Source organism: Enhydra lutris, unplaced genomic scaffold, assembly GCF_002288905.1.
Source record: "Enhydra lutris kenyoni isolate GAN:26980312 unplaced genomic scaffold, ASM228890v2 scaffoldscaffold32, whole genome shotgun sequence".
Lineage (NCBI taxonomy): Eukaryota > Metazoa > Chordata > Mammalia > Carnivora > Mustelidae > Enhydra > Enhydra lutris.
Genome location: NW_019154116.1, coordinates 8,291,251 through 8,315,055, shown reverse-complemented (window position 1 = coordinate 8,315,055; position 23,805 = coordinate 8,291,251). Strand labels below are relative to the sequence as shown.

At 50.1% G+C, this 23,805-nt stretch overlaps 1 protein-coding gene across 1 annotated transcript in view; it reads right to left on the bottom strand.

The window, feature by feature from the left end:
* The window catches only part of LOC111153469 (ankyrin repeat domain 33B), a 70,964-nt gene that overhangs the window by 19,624 nt on the left and 27,535 nt on the right, over positions 1 to 23,805 (bottom strand). The window contains exon 2 of the mRNA XM_022512494.1: positions 7,698 to 7,827. Coding sequence (XP_022368202.1) covers positions 7,698 to 7,827 — 130 coding nt within the window. The remainder of the gene's footprint in view (positions 1 to 7,697; positions 7,828 to 23,805) is intronic.

Below are 23,805 nucleotides of genomic sequence, written 5' to 3'. Positions count from 1 at the left end.
GAGAAGGGCTCAGAAAACTGGAGTTTACAGGAAAAGGCCTGGCAATGCTAGGAAACTCCACAGACTTGCCAAGCTCTACTTTCTTAATGGAAACACTAGAAACCAAGAAAAAGGAAAACACTCCAAAAAGCTAAGAAGAAAAGAATCAGAATGAGGTCAGACTAGCATCATGATCATATGAGGTGACAGCAAAAAGAATAAAAGTAACGAGGCATTTAGGGGCGCAGGGGTGGCTCGGCTGGTTAAGCGTCCAACTCCTGATTTTGGCTCAGGACGTGATCTCAAGGTGGGGAGATCCAGCCTCTTGTCCAGCTCAGCAGGGGTCACTCAGCAGGGGTCTGCTTGAGAGTCTCTTCTCTCTCCCCCCTCTGTGCCCCCCCCAACCCATGCTCTCTAAATAAATAAATGAATGAAATCTTTTTTAAAAGGCATTCATTCCTGGCTTTGGGCCAAGTGGTACCTTCTCCCCTGAAGGGGGACCTTCCTAAATCTGGTTCATGAGCCAGGCCATGCACAGAAAGCCTGAGGCACAGCCCCCCAACCTTCTCAAAACACCCCCACCCCCTGAGAACCTCACTGTCCCCCTGTCCCCTGCAGCGCACAGCACACGTAACCCCAGGCCGGTCTCCGTGCATTTCCGTCAGAGCCATACAAATAAGTTCAAGGAGTAACAAGTTTCAAGGATGCACCAAAGGTTACTTATACCCAACCAACCCTATCTTATCACAGTTTAGAAAGATCGCCTCTTAACCCCTCACTTGCCTGACTCCCGCCGCTCTGCTAAAGAGGAAGGACGCGGAGAAGTAAACACAGAACTCCGTCCCTGAGCCTTTCGTTTCCGTGGTTATCTTACCGTGTATTTTTCTCGTGTTGGGGAAGGTGGGGCCGAAGCTGAAACTGCGGGCTAAATGAGCCGCAGGGGCTATCGGAGGATGTATATTCCTACATTCTCTCCATCGTAACAGCCTAATACAGATTCAGCTGGACGTTTATTATGCATGCATCAAGTGTCTGAAGAGGCTAGACTTTTTCGAGAACACCCACCAGGCCGATCAAGGCATTCGTGCCCTCATGTGCGCTCCCAAATGCTGAGTGAGGGGCACCTGGGTGGCTCAGTGGGTTGAGCCTCTGCCTTCGGCTCAGATCATGATCTCGAGGTCCTGGGATCAAGCCCCGCATTGGTCTCTCTGCTTATGAGGGAGCCTGCTTCCCCCTCTCTCTCTGCCTGCCTCTCTGCCTACTTGTGACCTCTGTCAAATAAATAAGTTAAATCTTAAAAAAAAAAAAAAAATGCTGAGTGAGTGCCGTAGAGAGCCAGGACCCCAACTTCTGGGCGCTCAGAGAGATTACAGTACCAAGTGACATAAACATACGGCTGCTCTAGAGTTTTCCTGAACCACACAGATCCTGCCGGGACCAGCGTCGATAGACCAAGTCATTCGGGGTCATTCTGTCACCCTTGCCAGAGACGTGTTTTGGCACGGGGCGTGTGACACAGCCCTTGGCAGTGAGATACAAGCAAAACTCTGCTGGAGGCTTCTGGAAACGTCTTCCTGCCCCCAAAGAACAGGACACAGAGACGGGGTCTGCTCCTGCCTCCTGGAGCCGAGCTGCAGGGTCTCGTCATCAGGAGGGAAAGGTCACCAGCCCTTCTGAGAGGCTGGCCCTCATAGGGCTCTAGGGGGCCACTAACTGAAGTGACCCCCGTTGCAAAAGAAGGCAGTTTCTTCATTGCCGCAGCCCCGTTTCTCTGGGTGTTCAGTGACTGCACCGGAAACGCAGATCCTGGCTCCAGTGACAATCGGGGAAACGCAACAGCAAACCATCACTCAGGGATTGGCAAACACTCAAATCGGTCTTTTCCAGGGTTGGCAAGAATACCCTTGGGAACTGGTGGGAAGTTAAATGGGTATGGGATTTGCTAAAGGCCCCTTGGCAGTGGCTACGTAAACATGCACGTCCTTTGATGCAGCAACGGAGTGCTAAGAACCTCTCTGTGCACCGCTTCTCTTTCCTTCTCCTCCCTTGTTCTCAGGCCCCGAGGTGGGCCTCGACACACAGCCCCTGCCCATTCTCGGCCCTCGGGTCTCTGGTGCGGCTCAGTAGGGGCTGGGGCACAGGGAGAGATGGGGGTACTCACCCCTGCCTCCCTGCCCAGCACCCGCCCCACTGGCTGCGGGCTTAGAGTCTCAGGTGCACTAAGAGACCTGACACTAAGGACTAAGGACACTCAGGTGTCTGGGGGTGTCTGGCACCCCCAGACACAAATGACTTCGCGACAGCACCATCCCTAACAGGCTAATTCGGAAACCCGGAATGCACCGCTCTCCACGTTGGGGAGGCTGGAATCCGTGGGCTTCGGCTCACCGCGGTGCCCTCGGATAGGAAGTAACCGCGCGGTAAATATTTGTTTTCAAAGAGAATTTTGCACAGAACGGATGAGTCACGGTTTACCAAACCGCCTCGCCGCTATGGGACATAGGGGACGCGGCCGCGAGCACACAAGCACACCCCGGAACGTGCCGCAGGAAGAACAGGGTAAGTCTTCCGTCCCCCGGGGGTGTGAACAGATCTCCTAAGGTCAAAATCTTTACAGAACTACCCACGTGCGGGTAAATAAAAAGCACAGGTGCACACGTGTGTGTCTGACAGGGAGAGAGGTCTGGGAGTGTCGGTGGCGGGGGTGGGGGCAGTTTGTGAGATGGAGAATGTGGGAGAGGAGACCGCGACCTTTTTCTCAAAAGAATTACTTCTGCGGCGCTTTTTCTTACCGTGAGCGCACATCCCCAAGACAGCTTTTTGGAATTTAGAAGCCATTCGGTAAATAAAACTGGTTATGGAGTTGGATTAAAATGGGACACAACCTGGGCTCCTGGTGGCTCAGTCGCTGGGCGTCTACCTTTGGCTCAGGTCATGATCCTAGGGTCCTGGGATCGAGCCCTGCATCGGGCTCCCAGCTCACTCAGTGGAGAGCCTGGTTCTCCCTCTCCCACGCCCTCTGCTTATGTTCCCTCCCTCGCTATGTCTCTCCCTGTCAAATAAACAAAATCCTTTTTAAAAAATGGGACACGACCATCTCTCAGCTATAGCCCAAACAGCCTCTTTCCTCCACAGCGGGGAGCAGCGCGAACAGATCCTTGGCGAGTCTTCCTTCTCACTTTCCTGATGGCTCCGTGTCCCACGGACATCTCAAGGGCTGCGCGACTTCCCCAGCCTTGGGTACCCACGAAGAGCCGTCCCCAGCTACCCCACTGGTATGAGAGCCTCCCAGGCTCCACTTCTCAAAGCGGGGTCCCCAGACCAGCGGCATGGGCATCGCTGGGGGCATGGGCCGGAGCTTGTAGAGATGCGCGTTCCCAGGCCCCTCCCTAGACCCATTCAATCTGAAACTGGGGGAGGGGGGAACGGGGCGGCAGGCAGAGTTAGACAATCCCTGTTTGAACCAAATCTGCATCAAAACACAGATTAGCCACCCCCAGCTGATGCTGGTGCTCACAATGAGGGACCAGCCCTGGGAGGTCCTGTCACCACCTTCAGAAACAAATTAGGGGCGCCTGGGTGGCTCAGTGGGTTAAAGCCTCTGCCTCCTGCTCGGGTCATGATCCCAGGGTCCTGGGATCGAGCCCCACACCGGGCTATCTGCTCAGCGGGGAAACCTGCTTCCCTTCCTCTCTCTCCGCCTGCGTCTCTGCCTACTTGTGATCTCTCTCTCTGTCAAATAAATAAACTCTTAAAAAAAAAGAAAAGGAACAAATTAGGGAAAAAATCACTTCCTCCCATTGAAGCTTTGAAGTGCTTTTTAATCAGATTTCTTCAACATAGCAAAAAAAAAACAAAAACAAAAACAAAACACCTTACTCCTCCCCACCCATCTCCCCTTAACAATTCAGTTCTACAGCAGGCCTGGGGTGGGCGTCCCAGGGGTCAGAGCCCAGGTGCAGGGAGCGGGCGACTGCCAGGGAAAAGGGTGCGCCCGGGACCTAGCCAGACGCAGCCACGGCTTGAGCCAATCAGCAACCAAGCTAAGGATCTGGACCCCAGGAGAAAGAGAAGTTAAAAACAAGAAAAGAAAATACATGATAATAACACACATATTTTGAAGAGGGGAGAGACTCCCTGTACCCATCAAATTCACAACTGTCACCACCAGACAACAGAACCGGAAGGCCCTGGGGCCGAGGAGCTAAGTGATTTTCACCCTGAACTTGACCGGCTTTCTGTGTCTAACTCCGACTGCTGTGTGGTTTTCTTCAGAACATTGTGTATTACATTTTATAATAACTTAACAGACCAGCAGCAGCAGTGCCAAGCAGAGAAAGTGACCGGAGCAGCCACCGTCCCACACGACCCAGCCGGGGTCACAGCCCGGACACGTCCCTGCAACACCCCGACGTGTGGGACCCAGAGAATGACACACATGCCAGCCACGGTGATCCTAATGGTCTGACCACGCTACAGTCTCCCACGCAACCACAGGGACCGAGCAGGGATAGGAGAAGCTGCTGGGCTGCCCTCAGCCCCGAGCTTCTCCCTCTGCACCGCTGGCCCCAGGGTCCTGGGCCCAGAAGGCACCTGCTGCTTCTCCCTCTGCGGGGCCTTTCTCTGACCCCGAGAGGAGCTATGTCAGCTGTGACTTAAAGTACATCAATTCCAGAAAATCACAGCCCCTGAGGAAGGATGAGTGTTAGGAATGAACCTCTGGATCCCCGCCAGTTCCTCTGTTGAGCCCTGACTGTGTCTGGACACAGGGCCTTTGGGGAGGTGACAAAGGCTAAAGATGATCACTAGGGTCCAGGAGCCCTGGCTCAAGAGGACAGGCGTCCTTATCAAAGGAGACACCAGAGACCTCACACACTCTCTCTCTCTCCACCACGGGAGGACGCAGCAAGGAGGGGCCCCGTGCATGGGAGGAGGACTCTTACCAGGAACCAAATGCCCTGCATGGCACCTTGACCTTGGACTCCCAGCCTTCAGAACCATGAGAAACAGATTTCTGTTGTACAATACCCCCAGTATGTGGGACTTTTGTTTCATAAACCTGAACACACTGACCCCAGGGATGCTTGAGAAGAATAAAGTAAAGGTAATCTGCTGAGTGGCACAGAAACACGTTAATGATATCATGTGCAGAATCTGCCCAGATCTTAGAGTAAAGGGATGGGGGAAATGAGAGAGACGGTGCGGCGTGAGGACCGGGCGACTTACTCTGGGTCTCAGAGGGAGTCTCAGGAAGAACGAACAAAACAAGGCAGACAGTGTTTCACAGAGATGAACTGAGATTTCCTAAAAATACACCGAATGTAAGTCAGAACAAATGCAGAGAGAAGGAGCTGAGACACGACCACTGGGGCCGGAGGGGAGGCAGCGTTATTTTCAATACCAAGGATGAGGTGAGAGATATTTCCAAGTTTTGGCAAATATCAGGGCCTCAACAAAGATACAAAAGGAGGCTGGACTCGGGCTTCCCCTGAAACACTCAATGGGGGGATAAGGCAAAGGACAAGTCACTAATCCTATTATTTCAAATAGGCAAGATTTCAGAAGGTTCTCTCGTGGGCATTAAACCACAGCCAACACCCTTAAGGCACACAGAGTTCTGGCAAATCCGTAAGAAAGGAAACCTCGTTTCCTGCACATTCTCCTGGTGTTTATGTCTAGCCCATGCCACAGGCCCCGCTCTCCAGCGGCCCCCGAGCCCTCTGCTCTGCACCCCAGCGGACATGGGAGCCTGGAGCTCCACACCCCCCACCTGCCACCGAGGCCTCTTAGACGCCCCACGTCTCGAAGCCCTGAGCGCCAAACGGAGCCGGCACTCCTCCACGATCACTGTGCATACGTCCCTTGGGAATTCGTCATGCCCCATCCAGTCGCTAGAAGCCAGCCCAGAGATCACCTTCCTGTCGCCCCCCCACATCACACCACTTTCTTGGCCAAGCAGTTCCTGCTTCCTCTCTGCCATGGAAACAGCTCCTGGGTCCCCAAGGGCTATCCAGCCGCTGTCACCCACACCCAGCCTCACGGCACTCAAAGGCATTCTCTCATGTTGCATCTAAACCCTTGACGATCTGGTCCCTGCCTCCTCTTGGAGCCGCCTACCATCCCTCCAAGTCACACGCAAGCCTCCCACCACACGACCCGAGAGGGGCCCAGCTCCCTCTTCGCCCCGTGCACTTGGCTGCCCCTGCGGTCCCCCCTTCCATGACCCCTGCCCTCAACCAGCAGGCCAGCCGGGGCGTTCATGCCCACGGCCCCAGGACCCCCTCCGTCAGAGCTCCATCAGAGGCCCAGGCGCTGGGGAATTCCTGGAGGGCAGGGCTGCCCTTCACGTGGGCATCCCCAGTTCCTGGGCCAGTGGGAGGCGGTGAACGGGGAGCCCAGGATCACTGAATGCCCCCGGCTTTCCTCTCCCCTCGTGCACTTCAGGACATCATGGATCTCGGCTTTCGAAGCCTGGAGTACCCCGACGGAGGCAAAGCTTTGCACCCTAAGACCCAATGAGGCAGATGCGTGTTGGCACAGCCTAGTCCCCCCTAATTCGGGAGGGTCCCCCGCCTCCCCCAGCTTGACTAAAAAGCAGTTGTACAGACCACTCCCTGTTGACATTACAGGGAGTGAAGCTGCCAGATGCTTGCTTTGCTGGGCTCCCCGGGTCAGAGTCACCCCCGTGCCGGCTCTGACCCAGGAGCTTGTGATGCCCAGTGGGACAGAGAGGCCCCTCTCTGCTGGTGGCAGCAAACACGCTCTCTCCAGAATCAATGTGCGGTGCAGTTGGGGGCATCTTCTCCAGCTTCCCAGCCTGGAGTCCAAGGCCCGGCTCCCCACGCCATCGCACGGTGCCCTACATTCCGTCAGTAAGCAAACACCTCTTCTTCCTGACTCAGCGGGAAGCAGCGTCTTTGCAGCTGAGAGCCTGACTCATCAAACCGACTGATCTTGCAGGCCAAGAATTTCCGAGGTGGTCAAGTGACAAACCCACTTAACACCCCAAGGACAAGAGACGTGTGGTCCAGAAGGACGAGCACAGGCTTGTCTCCAAAAAAGTCCGAGGACAGTTCTAGAGGAGGACAGCCACCAGGTGCTCGGCAGTGACGGCAGAAGTTCCACTTCTTGTGGTGACAAACCTGGGCTGAAGGACGCTTCGGGGGACGCTCTCTCCCAAACAGTGCAATCCCGCCTCGTTACACTGATACACTCCAGACAAGCAGCTCCCGGCTTTTTTTTACACCCATGGGTAAGTGGAAGGTTACCTTGTAAATATGTCTAGCAGATCCAGTAACCAACACTTACAACCTGTCTATGGGCTCTAGTCACTATCACCAGCGAGGGCGGGAGGTCACCAGCATCTCTCCGCTCCCCATCTCCAAGCACTGGGTAGGTGCGATGCTCTAGGGGAAGGGATGACGAGCCTGGGTTTCTGCGGCAGCTTCACCTTCAAAGATGCTGGGGAGTCATCAGGGCGACACGTGCCCAACAGTGAGCTCTGCACAAACAGCATCGTCCCCAAGGCACAAGGAGAACGCATCCCTGTCCTGACCAGCCATTTCCTGTGCCGCCTAGCAGTAGAATAAAGAGCTGATCAATTCCCGTCCTTACGTTAATTTCACGAGCTGAGTTCAAGGGCAAAGCCCTGCCCCCCACCTGCCCCCCGCCCCTTGGCAGCTGCCCCCCAGCCTCCGGTAGGCAAAGCCGGGTCTTACCTGCCTGCGCGGCTGTGATTAGGGCCGTGTTCCCCTCGCTGTCCTGCCAGTTGACATCAACGTGGGGGCACTCGGCTAAGACCACCACAGTATCCACAAAGCCGTGGTAGCAGGCGACAATAAGGCCAGTCTAGAAGTGAAGAGGGAAGCGGGTCAGAGGGCCAGAGCCCGAGCATCACCACCAAAGACCCCGCGTGCACACACTGTCCCCCCGCGGTGGGACACAGAGAACCCCGGGGCCCGGTTCCGGTTGGCGGTTTAACAAGCCAGGCACTTGTTCACTCTCCAGGGTTCTCAGAGGGCTGCCCACGAGAGAGGGCACGATGCCTGGAAACGTCCGGAAACCGAGATCCCTGCCCTGTACGGTGCGCCTTCTAACGGGAGGACAGAGCAAACTAGAGAGCCACCAGAGTGACGACAGAGCGTGTGAGAAAGGAGACGAGGGGAAGAGAGGCTGTGAGTGCGGGGGACACGTGGCTCAGTCTCCAATAGAGTGCGCAGCGGGGGCTCCCTGGGAAGGGGACAGTAGATGAAGATGGGCAGTTGGTGAGGCAGAGCGAGGGCCATGGGGGAGGCACCCCTGGGAGGCCCGGGGGCTGGAAGGAGGAAGTCAAGGGGCATTGGAAGCCCAGAGGCCACAGCACAAACCCTGAGACAGGCCGAGTTTTGAGCGATCAGTCGTCAGGTGCCCTCATCAAGTCCAGCTGCGGGATGGACACGGAGTGTACGAGACCAGTCTGGTTACGGGGAGACCAGTTGGGAGGGATGGTATCATTAAAAATAAATATTTGGTCTTTGTCCCCAGTTTCTGGCACACAGCTCTGAACACTTAGAAACTGCAGTTCTTACATGCTCATGAGACGACGCACATGGTGGGGGGGCAGGGTGCTGGGAGCATCAGGACGGAGGCCAGTCTCTAGAAAGACCGACCGCCACGCAAGCAGGAGGTCAGATCTTGCCGCTTCTCTGCACCAACCCCCAACCTCACCTCCAGAGAGGGGAGCAGGGCTGGAGACGGAGTTCAATCACCAACAGCCAATGACTGAAGGCTCAGAGCAAATCGTACCCACTTAATGAAAGCTTCACAAACACCACTGAACAGTGGGGTTCGGGGGGCTTCTGGGTTGGTACTGAGGGGGGGGGGGTTCTCCCAGAAAGGGCACACAAGGTCCGCACCCTTTTCCCATACCTCGCCCAGAGCACTTCTTCCGTTTGGCTGTTCTCGGCTTGTATACTTGATTATAAACCAGTGACAGTCACCAGTGAAGCACTTTCCCGAGTTCTGTGAGTTACTCTAGTGAATCATCAAACACAAGGGCAGGGTGGGGTGGGAATCCCCAAATTTGTAGCCTGTTGGATCAGCGGGTGACCCCTGGGTCAAGACTGGCGGGACGGAGCCCCACACCTGTGGGTCTGCACTAACTGGAGAGTTAGGGTCAGGATTCCTGGCATCGCTGGAGACCACTGGTGTCAGAGAACTGGAGAACTGGGATGGAAGAACCACACGGATTTGGTGTCAGAGGAGAAAGACATTACAGGCTCCAGGACGGGGAGAAACAAATTTCTGCTGTTTGATGGGCCATCCACTTTCCGGTATTTTGCTGGAGCCACTGAGCTGACTGAACGGTGGGCGACAAAGGAAAATGATCTAAGGGTCCTCACACACACGGATTCGGTGACACACTAAAATTCAAGACGTGGCCATCCAGAGCTAAGGATCACGTGACACTGAGCACTGCCAGGCGCTCGCACCACCGCACGGGGGACACTCGCGCTTAGAGCAACTCCACCTTGACCCAGCTCTACGTGGGCCAGCTTTCCAACAAGAATGCCATTTTTCATGGAACAAGGAGGAGGCACGGGCAATCCCACCTACTTATCTCAATAAGCTCTGGTTGCTGTCCCAAAAGAACACTGAATCACAAATATTAGAATTTTTAGTTTTAGAGACAACCACAGATTTTTTTAAAACTATCATCCGTTCCGCAGCATAAGGGACTCTATAATGTTGTGACCATAGTCAAGCCTATTTCCTATGCCCCAGTTCACGCCTTCTTTGAAGTGCGTCATTCCATCCATAGCGTGAAATGGCTCACAATAACTTAATTTAAAAGAGAAGAGAGCACGCGTGAGCCCAGGCTTTCAGTGTCTGATAACCAGAGTTCACTGCCACCCACATCTGCGTTCTCCCACCCAACGTGTCTGCTCACTGACACTAAGAGGTCTGGAAAACCTGTGACTCCACTCGGTAGGCACCAGAATCTCATTCTGGAGGTTTATCTCAAGTGTCCGACAATTTCCTGACTTATAAATAAGGCATGCTGGACACAGTGTAACATCCTGCTTCTTACATAACGACACAAGAAGCTCATATTTATTACAGAAAAGAAAACAGAGAAGACAAAAAATTACCCAGACACACACAATCTCACAAACACACAGATATACGCACATGCATGCATGCACATTTTTTCTATACCCAAATAGGATTACTTGCTCTATGTTTCATGAGGACCGTATCAGTAACATCTTTTCACATCAATCAAAACACTGGCGTGTTAACATTTCCACCAGATGTGGAACATTCTATTCTAGAAGGGCAGAATCATAATTTAATGCATCCCTACTCTTGGATGGGGAGATCGATTTCCTATTTTTTTCCCTATTATGAGTAACAACTATAATGAAAACCCCTAGAACTAAGGCTTTGTGCATCTTATTCCTTATTGTCTCAGGAGACATTCTTAGAAGTAGGATTTCTGGACTAAAGGAAAGAAATAATCTGAAAGCCTAGAACACACACTGAAAACCTGTCCATCAAAAACATCCCAAAGAGCACCCACCTTTGCCAATCTGGCCATCCAATCCTTACTTAAGGACCCTGGGTTAAAAGGAGGAATTTCCATCAGCGGATAATAAAGCAATGCTCCCAGCGCTCCTGACTCCTGACTTTGGTTCCACGCTCTCTCCCTATCATGCTCACCTCCATCCCTTGCTACCACAACCACTAGGAGGGTCCGTTCTGGAATCACAGCCCCTTCTGACCACCTAAGGTAAGACTTCCCAAAACGTGCAGCACACCGCTACTGAGAGCAACCTTGGAAATCTCCGCACAACCTTAGGTCGGAAATGAAGATGATCGGGGAAAAAACAGAAACTTTAATTTGAGAGCTCAGGATAAAATGGTACTGGATGCCTCTCGTGTCCCAACAGAGGCTGACTGACTAATTACTATTAAAAACAATAACCTTCATTCCCTACTCTCTGGCGGTCTATTGGCACCCTCAAACCATGGTCTCCCGAGACAAACCACAACAAGACTTGTCACAACTGCAAATAAATATTAACCACTTGCTAAACTGACAGAAGCCCATTTTCAGATGGTCCCTAAGCCACATATAGACTGTTTTTTTTTAATTACCAAGTGTCCATGAGAATAAAATATGATTATTAAGAAAAATTCAGTAAACTACCTATAATGGGAAACTTTTATTTCGATATCAGCTAGAAAATCAAGTCCCTCAAAACACAAGCTTAATTTTGAAGGCTACACACCATAGAAATGGCACAATTACAACAAAAATAATGAGTTGAGATGTTCCTGCTTAAAAACTGTAAGGGTCTGCACATCAAAAAATGAAAATATACAAACCCAAACCCCATGCCTCTCACAAAGAAAGGAGGCTCTAACATCAGGATTTTAACATCATTTACTGTATTGATAGATGAAAGAGATGCAGGCAGGAGGAAGAAAGGTCATACACACACACACACAACCAGAAAATGCACAGTAAACATCTAGATGAATTACACCAAAGTATTAACATCCTCTGTAAAAGGAATGGGAATAGAGTGTACATGATGGTTAATTTTAGGTGTCATAATTTTATGTTGTACCAGATACTTGGTCAAACATTATTCTAGATATTTCTGTGAAGGTTTTTTTTGTTTTTTGTTTTTTGTTTTAACGAGACTAACATTTAAATCAGTATACTGAGTAAAGCAGATTGCTCTCCATGATTTGGATGGGCCTCATTCCATCAGTTGAAGGTCTGAATAGAACAAAGACAGACCCCCCCTATGCAAGAAGGAATTCTGCCAGGGGACCACCTTTGGACTTGAACTACAACTCTTCCCTGCGTCTGCTGCCTGCCAGCCCACCCTGCTGATTTTGGATTTGCCAACCCTCCACAATTGTATGAACCAACTCCTTAATAGAAAAAATATGTATGTGTGTATTATGTCTGTCTCCATAGTTACACATAGTTATTTTATAGATACATAGAGCTAGCTAGAGATACACTTATTTGTGTGTCTCTAGCTAAAAACATATGGAGATATATAGACAGAAATACACAGATACCTAAAGATACGCAGACTCTATTGGTCTGTCTCTCTGGAGACTCCTGATTAAGACAAGGTAGGTGGGAAAACACACTTTGAAGGAACTGCTTTTTACCCTATGTTTCTGTCCAGTTCTTGTTCTTTAAAACAAAGTTGCATTTGTGAGGAACTTGCATGATTTTAATTCACAATGAAAAAAAGTACAAGTAATGGTGTTTACACCCATAACACTCTCATTAGGAAATACAATTTTATGACCGCCACTGTAAACAGTGGAGGAGACAACCATCTGTGAGGAGGGAGGAGGGGCGGAGGGCAGAAGCAAACAGAAGCAGACAAACAGCCAAGCGAAGAGACCGGGACACCAAGAAGCTCTATGAACCCCAAGGCCGAACCCCAAGCCCACGTGGTACAAAAATAGGTGGAGGAATTATCCTGATCATCCAGAAGAAAAAGGATATTACCCATATTCTAATGTGAGAAAAAAAACTCCATTGTTCATAGTACAATTTTTTAAAATTTGGTACCAAGAGAAGAAACTTGAGTTACTCCAAAGTTCACTTCTATGCAACACCTTTCTCCGTCCTCCATAGTACGACCACCGGCAGGAAGCCGGAAATGGTCACACGGCTTTGGGAAAGAACTTAAGAATCTCAGTCCTCTACAATATATGGTATCTCTAGAAGGTGCCATGAGTTACTGCTAGCATGGGCCTGATCTGTTGGGTCAGGTGTGTTTGGCGTAGTTCCAATAATCTTATTTATGATGAGCACCATCATGAGAACGTAAATCGCAGGACAGGAATCTGGTCTGTGATGGTCACTGCTGAGTCCCCAGCTCTAAGAACAATGCTTAACAAATAAATGAAGATGAGCATTTTTAGTAAACAACTTCTTCCCAGATGGTCAATGGATCTGACCTTTGCACTACCACACTTTGGTGGCAAGGGCGTGGCCCGCACCCTCTGGACAGCAGGCCATGTCCACCTTCAGCCCTCCTCCACCCCAGCTTGGCCCCAGCACTGGTCCTAACCATTTGGAAGGCAACAAAAATCCAGCAACTCCACTCACACTAACATTGCCTGAGTTTGCAGGCTTTATAATTCTCACCAAACTATCACTTTGTAAAATGTTGCTTTTGTGTTATACACCTCGTAAAACATCTGCAGCTTCTGTGAGGAGACATGGGACTCTGAGAAATGTTTCTGGTCCCCTGAGGCTCACAAGCGGGACGGCCGATGAGGCCAAGGGAGCAGCAGGGGAATGTTCAGGAAAACCCATAATCTTGGGAGACAGGTTGTTTGCGAGCCTGGAAGTCTGTCAGACGTTATAAAACACATTCTAGGTGGGCCTTCTAGAATAGAAATCACAGCCAAGTTTTCCTTTGTTAACTTTTAGGAATTGAGTTAAAATCAGGGCCCTAAGTAAAGAATATTCCGCTGCAGGGGAGAGGTCGGAACCAGGATAAAAATAACCCAGACCACTGGTTGCAGCAAAGACAATGGCCTGAGAAGGGGGAGGTCCCTGCCCGGGCCGGACTCCTGGTTCAGCCCCACCCAGATGGAGCAAACCCAAGACGGGCTCAGATTTTCCACTCTGAGAGTCTCCTGTAAACATGTCCTTACCGTCTAATGAAGCTATTCTCCCAATGAGATTCCAAAGGAAAGGGCATTCTATGAAAGTCTTCCTCCAACGCTGGTTCATTATTTCAGCACAGTGCAGGGAGAAGGTGAGTAATGATGCTCCAAGGCCAGCTCCACCGGCAGGAATGCATTCCGCCGGCCTTCCACGGGCAGCCCAGGAGCGCCTGTGCACCTGCGAGGCACCGCACCCTCCGCCAGCCCCGTCGTGTAGAAGCCCGACTGCTGTTTCTCCGTGTATCGTTCAAGTAAGAAATGGCTGTTTCTTTCACTCGAGGCAAACCCTTCCCTGCTGTCTTAGGGGAGCCGACTGAACTCAACCGCAGAGCCCAGGCAGCAGACTTCCTCTCTGAAGTGTCTCCCTAAGAACTCACATTAGCGTGCAATTTCGATGAGAGACATGTCTTTTAAAGTCTCGCACTTATTAGACTTCGAGGTGTGATTTTTTTTTTTAAGTGTCTTGATCCCAACTACTTCCTGTGATGTGTTATCAGAAGTTTGGAGGGTAAAGAGAGAGATGTACGGGTCTGGCGCAGAGAGGGTGGAGGTGACCACCTGGCCAGGAGGCAGGTGCCAAGGGCACCGCCCACTGTAGAGCATTGACCCAGGACATCTCAGAAGCCGGCTCACAGGAACGAGTCCCATGGAACATTCCATAGACAGCTGGTGCAACACACACTTAGGGCCTGCTCGTGCCAAGCACAGCTCAGTGCTGCAGGGACCCCGCCCCAGAGCCCCTGATAAGCCGCTTGTGCCCAAGCAGCCTCGACTCCAGAAGCTCTCTCCGCAAGGTGTGGGGAGCATTCACTGTAAACAGATTCCAATTCTTTTTTTAAGATTTTATTTATTTATTTGACACAGACAGAAACAGTGAGCGAGGGAACACAGCAGGGGAAGTAGGAGAAGGAGAAGCAGGCTTGCCACTGAGCAGGGAGCCCGATGCGCGGCTCGATCCCAGGACCCCAGGATCATGACCTGAGCCGAAGGCGGACACGTAAGGACTGAGCCACCCAGGCGCCCCAACAGATTCCAAATATTGAGAAAGTAAAACAGAAAGCAAGTGATACAACAAACACGCTCGTCACACTGACTATACTAACAAAGGCTAATATGCTGTCCTAACCACTTCACACTACTGTAAGAAATCAGCCTTCCAGAAAGGGCCAACATCCCTTTTGGGGCATCCTTCCTCCCCAGAGGCAACCAGGTATGTACTGATAGGTATCCTGACGTGGCTTCTGAATTTTTATTACCTATGCCATGTATCCATAAACAATACATCAGATACAGAGTGTTAGTTTGTACGTGAAATATTTACAGAAAGTCATACTTCTGTGTACCTACGGAGCCCGTAACCTGATCTACTCAGGGCTGGATGTGAGAGAAACCCAAACACCAGGCAAGCACATCGTCCCCACATATGGGTCCCTCACTAGTCACTCGCACCCCCAAACTGACAGACATTTAATTTAAATTGGTTCCAAAGTCCCACAGGTGTAACTAGGGAGCACGGAGTTAGGACCTTGGTCTGTATCTCCTGCCGCACCTGACCTCGAGGTACTTGGGAATTGGTGTCTAAAAGGGTTTCTGTACCAGGACGCTGTTTACCTGCAGGCCCTATGTCTCTATCCTGAGAGGCGACCCCTCGTCCTGTGCAATGTTTACCGCATCCTTGGCCGCTGTTCACTGAACACCAGTAGCGTCCGTTATCCCCAATGACTGGCAACCAACAATGTCTCCAGACACTGCCAGATGCCCCCGCCCTGGGGCAAAATCACCACCCGGTGAGAACCACCTACACAAGTGAACCAGATGGGGGTAGGACCCCCCCCCCCAGAATGCTCTCCGAGGTGGCTGCAGGTTCTCACACGCCACCCCCGGAGGACGCGAGTTCCGACCTTCTTCTATCAATACCCAGCCCGTGTGCAACCTTGCAAGTAATCTCGCTTTTCTTTTTCCCCAGCTCTATGGGAAGTCCTTGTTACTGTCTTTAGCTTGCATTTCCGATCGCCAGTCAGATAGAAGCCCTCCCACGTGTTCCAGGGAATGACTGATTTGTATCCTTTGCCCATTTCCTGCTGCCTTCTTTTCCTTATTGATCAGTCTGAGTTCTTTACATATTCAGAGTCAGCACTACCCAACAGAAATAAAACAGGAGCCACAAATGTAAGCCACATACTTAGTGTTCTGGTAGCCCCATGAAGAAAAAGAAATCAGGTGAAATTCATTTTACTGCTGCATTTTATTTAACCCAACATATCCCAAATACGACTGTAACCCATAATCAACATTAAGCAAGATATTTTTTTTTTTTTAAAGATTTTATTTATTTTATTTGTCAGAGAGAGAGAGAGAGAGAGTGAGCACAAGCAGATAGAGTGGCAGGCAGAGGCAGAGGGAGAAGCAGGCTCCCTGCTGAGCAAGGAGCCCGATGTGGGACTCGATCCCAGGACGCTGGGATCATGACCTGAGCCGAAGGCAGCGGCTTAACCCACTGAGCCACCCAGGAGTCCCAACATTAAGCAAGATATTAACGAGGCAGCAGGTGCGGGGAGGGCGCCCTGAGTCGTGCTGAAACCTCCACCGGTGAGCTTTTGCTGCATCTCCTGGAAAGGGGCAGAGGAAACTGCAGTTGAAAGTTGTTGATTCAGAAACGTGAGGCTATAAATAATGAGATGAACTCACTGGGAGTCTAGCAGAAAAACAAGCGGTTGGAAGCGCACCATCTAGAGGGTTTTGCTTTCCCAAGTAACCCTTAGCACTCCCCCAGAAAGTCCTGATCGACATCCTTCCTCCGCCTCCCCTGTCTTCCACATGCATAGGACACACACTTGCCCAAGTGTGTGTGACAGTCCACAGGGGAGCTGCTATAGGTAACAAACAAAAGCGCATTTGTCCCTTCCAGACAGAAGTTTCAGGAGACAGCACGCGGCGTCCCATTTTTGTGCATGGACTATCCTTGGAGCTCAGAGATGGACTGTCTCTCAGCCTGCGCCTTGGTGAGGACTTGGGGAGGACCCCCCGCCCCACGCACCTCCAGCCAACCTGCCAGAGTATGAACGAGAAAGCAGCAAATCTTGGGGCTTGTTCCTTAGCGCGGCAAACACACCACACACATAACCTACAGACACACGCCTACACAACAGGCACAGGCGTTATATAACATACACTTACACAGATGCTGATTGATTTCCGAGGCTTAAATCATAACAGAAAATGAAAAAATATATACTTTGATAAATCGGTTTATGAAACTATCAACAATGCATTAAGAAAAAAAACTAAAAAAGAAATGCACCAGAATTTTAGTAGTGACTGATTCCAGATGATGACATTATAGGTGGCTTCTTTTTCTTTATACTTTTCTGTAATAAAAAGTCCCATTTTACTACAATGAACACTTTTATTTAATCATCAGAAAATCAAAAAAAAATTTTTTTTTAATTTTTTTTTAAAGATTTTATTTATTTATTTGACAGAGAGATCACAAGCAGGCAGAGAGGCAGGCAGAGAGAGAGGAGGAAGCAGGCTCCCTGCTGAGCAGAGAGCCCGATGCGGGGCTCGATCCCAGGACTCTGAGATCACGACCTGAGCCAAAGGCAGCGGCTCAACCCACTGAGCCACCCAGGCACCCCAGAAAATCAAAAATTTTTAAGGAAGAAAAAATTCTGATAAAACTTCCCAGTGTCCTGCTTGCTCAACTTCATAAGCAAGTTTGTAGATTGGCAGGAACCAGTATCAAAAAAGAGAGAGAGAGAGAGCTGGGGCTTATCCTTTCCTGGAAGGAGCTGAAAAGGGTAGAAGTAAATTTACAACCAAGCAAGCAATTCGTGAACGAAAAAAAAACAATGAATTGGCCCTTTCAGGACCCCGGGGGGTTACCATCAGCCTCGTTTCATGCAAAAACACTCCTTAAAAGTTTCAAAAGACGGGGTGCCTGGGTGGCTCAGTGGGTTAAAGCCTCTGCCTTTGGCTCAGGTCATGATCCCAGGGTCCTAGGATCGAGCCCCACATCAAGCCCCGCATTGGGCCCCGCACCAGGCTCTCTGCTCAGCTCAGCTCTCTGCTCGGTGGGGAGCCTGCTTCCTCCTCTCTCTCTGCCTACTTGTGATCTCTGTCCGTCAAATAAATAAATAAGATCTTTAAAAAAAAAAAAAAAGTTTCAAGAGACGAATCCAAATTGCCCATGACATCGGCCTCAAAGAACTGAAACCCCTGTTGGAGATCCAGCCTGCCACGCCCAAGTTCTGCCCAGCTGGTCTGCTGGAGGGTCTCAGACAACAGTGTGTTCTACTCATGATAAATAAACTCAAGACATGGATTTTTTTAAGGCAAATTTTTCATAAATACTGAGTCTGTAATCCACAGATACTGGTCTTGTCTTGCTGTGGTATTAACACAGTATAGTCCAAACCCATCAATGGAGAATAAACAACTTGGCTAATTATTCCACCAAACCACCGAATTCCTGTGTGCTGACTGGTTCCATTCAACCCCGGGCCGCTCGGAGTGGGGTCCCCAGACCAGGAGCGGAAGCCTTCCCTTGAGAGCTTGACTGGATTCCAGGACGCTGCCCCTCCCACCCGGCATGTCCAGGCCTAGGGAATCAGAGCGTGCATGTCTCAAGTCCGAGCTGGTCTATGGGACAAAACATGAGAGGAGCTTGTGGGAGCAGGGCGCAGCTCTCCGGTGAACACGGTGACGATGGGCATCACTGCACCTGGGAGTCCAAGGTGCAAGGCTTCTCGGTCAAACCTCCTGGGATGCTGGAAATATACATCAGCTTGCTTTTCCCGTTAATTTTTATTTTGGTTGACTTTATTTTATTTTCAATTTATTTTGACTTCCTGTTCATTTGATTTTGATCGACTTGCAATTTTTTGGATTTTGACTAGAACTGACTGTCCCTCATCCTGGCCCAGGTGCCTCCAGCACCCCCTCAAAATGCCACCTCATTGGTCCTGTCTGCCACCTGCTCCTTGGTCCTTCACCGTGGTCACAGGCTGGGATGGAGGGATCCCAGGGAGAAGGGGAGATGGCCAAGATTTTATGGGTTGTATCTGCCTTATAGATCTGGGAGTAGGAGCCCTACGATAGAGTAATAAAACAAATGCGGTGGGAAGTGGGGAGGTGAGTCACACTGCCTTCAGAGGGCTCTCTGGTCATTGCTCAACCCGTCTTTGGTCACCACCGGCAAGCTGGTGGTATTGACGAGCTGCATGTGCCTGGCTGGGTTTTAACGAAGGCAAAGGTGAACTCTGAAATCAGACAGTCCTTCCCCTGGGGAAAGTCAGTCTGGGGAGGCAGACAGGGAAGTAAACAAATGAGGAGACCTGCCCAGAGGACTATGGGAGAGGAAAAGGAACCAGAAAGGGGTGAGGAGTGGAGGCTGGTGGCCACCCCGCTGTGTCCAACAGCAGCCAGAGGCGCAGTGGTGTCAGGGAAGAGGGAGATATCGTCCCAAGTGGTGGCCAAGCATGGGCAAAGGCTGGGAGCTGAGAGCTTCTGGGGAATTCGGGAAACCATGAAGGACTGGCGAAGAGGGCAAAGGAGCCTGAGTCGTATCTGAGGTGAGGGAGAAGCAACTGAGGTCTGAGGCAGGATGCGTCATGACCAGATAGTCCTAAAAACCTGCCTCCAGGGGACGCCTGGGGGGCTCAGTCAGTTCCACGGCTCCCTTTGGCTTAGGTCAGGATCTCAAGGTCCTGGGATCCAGCCCCATGTCGGGCTCCCTGCTCAGCGGGGAGATTGCTTCTCCCTCTCCCTCTACTTGTTCTCTCTCCCTCTCTCAAATAAATAAATTAATACATAAAATCTTAAAAAAAAAAAGAAAGAAAGAAAGAAAGAAACGAAAAGCCCACATCTTAAAAAACAAAACAAAACAAAACAAAACACTTGCTTCTGGTGGGATATAGGGTGGAAGGGGAGAGCCTTGCCATTTTCTTCTATTTTCAAAATAGTCATTAAATATGTGCCCCCCTTCACCTTTTTAAGCTGACTCAGCAACTCCTTTGTGATTTAAGTGAAACTGACATCGGCCCGACTCCTATCAGTCAGGGCTGACGGCTTCAACATAACATTCTGGGCCTGGGATGTCTATCCTCCAGGTGTTCATTAATGTCTTCTAACAACTTTTTTAATGTAAAAACTTAAATTATAACCTTTTCCAAATGTGAAGGTTCTTGATATCATTAGTCACCAGGGAAATGCAAATTAAACCCACGCTGCCATAGCACCATACACCCACCCGAATGGCTAAAATTAACAAGACAATACCAAACGCTAGTGAGGGTGTAGATCTCTCGGGTTCCCAGCAGATGGGGGTGGACAATGGAACAACCCTACTGAAAACTGGCAGTTTCTAATAAAATTCACCACACGCCTTCCTGATGACCCAGCAATCCCACTCACAGGTACATTCCCAGGAGAAATAAAGTCTGCATCCCCATAAAGACATGTATAAGAATGTTCGGCACAGTTTTATTCCTAACAGACCCAGACTGCAAACAACCCACATATTCATGACCGAAAGACTGAATACAGAAGCTCCGCTGTCCTCGAGCTGAGGAGTACCACTCAGCAACCAAACCCCGATACGCACAACAACACCGGAAAGTCTCAAACACACCGCGTTGAATGAAAGAAGCAGACATAAAAAAGTACAAGCTGTCTGAGTCCACGTAATGAAATCAAGGACAGGTGAAATTCATCTATGGTGATAAAAGGCTGTAAAAAGGGATGATCGGAAGGAGGAGGCAAGAACTTTCTAGGGTAATGAAAACGTCCTGTATCTCAATCTGGGTAATATTTATACGTGTGTGTTCATCTGCCAAAATTCACCCAGCTGTACCCTTAAGAGCTGTGCATAAATTTTATCTCAACAAAGTAACGATGATACAAAAACCAACTCAGCCAAAGATCTATACAAATGGCCAAAACCACAAGGAGGCCTCATGCCATACCTGCTAGGAGGTCTATCGTGAAGAGAAATAAAAACCAGCAAGTGTCGGCAAGGATGAGGGGCAAACTGGAACGCGTGGGCACCACTGGCAGGAGTGCCAGAGAGCGTAACGGCTGAAGAAAATGGTTCGGTGGCTTCTCAGAAAGCTAAACATAGGATGGCCATGAGGGCGCCCGGGTGGCTCAGTCAGTTGGGCATTTGATCTCGACTTCTGCTCAGGTCATGATCTCAGTGTCATGGGATCGAGCCCCGCGTCAGGCTCTGCTCCCAGCACGGAGTCTGCTTGAGACTCTCCCTCTGCCGCTGCCCACCACCCCACCCCCTGCACCCGTGCTCTCTCTCTAGCTCTCTAAAATAAATAAATAAATCTTTAAAAAAAAAAAAAAACAGCCATATGACCCCACAATTCCACTCCTAGGTATGTACCCAGAGGAATTTAAAGCAGGGACTCAGAGTGCCTGGCTGGCTCAGTGGGTTAAAGCCTCTGCCTTCAGCTCAGGTCATGGTCTCAGGATCCTGGGATCAAGCCCTGCATTGGGCTCCCTGCTCAGCAGGGAGCCTGCTTCCTCCTCTCTCTCTGCTTGTCTCTCTGCCTACTTGTGATCTCTGTCTGTCAAATTAATAAAATCCTTAAAAATAAATAAATAAATAAATAAAAATAAAGCAGGGACTCAAACAGGTATTTGTACACCTGTGTCCACAGCAACATGATTCACAAAGCTCAAAGTTGGAGGCGGCTCAAGTGTCTGTGAGCAGGTGAGCAGATGAACAAAACGCGGTCTCAGACCCTGGGGTGTTATTTCTTTAAACCGAAAGGACCGAAATTCTGACACCCCTTACAGTATGGATGGACCTAGAAGGCATTATGCTCTGCCACAGAGAAACAAATATCAAGTATCATGTGATTCCACTACGTGATCGATCTACAACAGCGAAATTCGGAAACAGAAAGTAGGTTAGAGGTTCCTGGAACTCAAGAGGGGAAAGAATGGGGAGTTACTGCTTCACAGTTACAGGGTGTCTGTTTGGGGTGATAAAAATAGACGGTAGTGACGGTTGCACAACAGGGTGAGCTAAGTCCTGCCCCTGAACCATACGCCGGTTACAGTGGGCAAAAGGGGAGTTTTATGTTATATATATATTTACCACACTAGAAACGGTCATCATGGAGTGTTCCCCAAAGCCATTCAGATCTATACCTTACATGGACAAAGTATATGTATAAAAATATTGAATTATACCTCAATAAAGCTGTTACAAATGAAAGAAAGAAAGAAAGCAAGCAAGCAAGAAAGGCGACTTAGTGATACTTGCATAACAGGGACAGCTGTCAGAACCATTACATCGCGTGACAGGAGCCAGGCACCAAGGCATACACCGTGAGGTCCCACTCCTGTCCCAGTGCTGATGAAGAAATCTCAGTGGCGGCCTCAGGGCAGGGGAGGGGTTTGAGCGGAAACTAGAGGAAATTCTATCCCGAGCTGGGGGAGGAGGCACAGGTGCATGAATTTGTCAAAAATCATCCAGCTGTTCATTTAGAATTCACTATAGGTAATTTATGCCTCAATCAACTACTACTACTACTACAGAAAACACAGCTTAAGAGCAACAAAGCATGGACAGTGCCAGAAGGGCGTGGGGAAAGAGCAGGGCCAGAGGTGGGACAGCAGTGAGAGGCCTCCCGTCAGTCACCCGGAAGCACATGGCGCCACCGAAGAAGATGGCGGCATGGCGGAGCTGAGGGAAGCAAAGCCAGGAGAGTTCCGGCAGGAGTACAAGCACGTGGACATGGGACGGGACGTCAGGACAGGGGGCTGTCTTCCAACTTGGGCCCTTGAGGAAATATCAAAGTCTGTCTGGCAAGGCAAGAAACACAGCAAGAAAATCCAGCATTCTTGGCCAACAGAGGAAGGCTTGGAAATCTAAAACCGATGAAAAGCAGGGTCTCACACACATACAAGATATATTCAACTTGAATCAGAGGCTCCTAGTAGAAAGCACGGTTAATGGGAAAGGACAGGGGCGCATATTTAAGTCATTTGGTTGTTTTGTTTGCTTTTCTCTGGCTGGCAACAGTTTGCCTGGCTTAGGCCAAAGACAATTATCCTCCAGGCACATGCAAGACAGCGTGTCCTCAAACTCTGCCCTGAGTCAGCAAATGCAATGTCTTTTCTCTGAGTAAAGCATTAGAAGGGCCTCCTCCCTCCTCGTTCATACCGTCACACCTGCCCTTTCACCAAGAAGGCCAAAAAATGGACAATGGACAGAGATTTCTAGAGTCATAACCGTACAGATAGTGGTGACTAAAAAGATGGGGCAAAAATGCCCAGCTGGGGCGCAGGGATGAGCCCAGAAAGAGGGCCTCGTAGGCAAGGGTGACCCTCTGGGGATTCCTTTCTTCGCTGGAAGGGCGCTCAAGGCCTCCCCTTGCCACACCCTGCCCCCCACCCAGGTCCCTCTTCTGAGAAGACTCCCTTCACTAGGCCTCTGAGCCATGACCCCTTGTCCCTCACCTACCTGCTAACTGCCTGTCGTGGGTTGAACTGTGCACCCCCCTCAAAAAAGATACGTCCAGGGGCGCCTGGGTGGCTCAGTGAGTTGGGCGTCTGCCTTTGGTCTGCTCATGGTCTCGGGGTCATGGCATCGAGCCCCATGTCGGGCTCTCAGCTCGGTGGGGAGCCTGCTTCCCCTCACCTCTCTCTGCCTGCCTCTTTGCCTGCTTGTGATCTCAAATCAATAAATCTTGATTTCAATAATAATAGTCAAATAAATAAATAAATAATAGTCAAATAAATAATAAAATAAATAATAATAAAATAAAATAAAATAAAAAAATAAAAATAAATAAAAGTCAAATAAATAAATAAAATCTTAAAAAAAAAAAAAAGATACGTCCAAGTCCTATCCCCTGGTACTCATAAATGTGACCTTATTTGGAAAGAGTCTTCGCAGATAGCATCAAGGGCCTTGAGACGTGGTCATCTGGAGACCAGACACGGACTCAGGAAGGCCATGTGAACTTGGAGGCTGCGAGCGAGCAGTGCAGACACACACCAACAACGTCCGGGGCCACCAGAAGCTGGAAGAGGCAGGAAGGACCCCCTCTAGGGTCTCTCAGAGAGAGACAAACCTACTGTCGCCCTGATTTGGGATTTCTAGCCTTT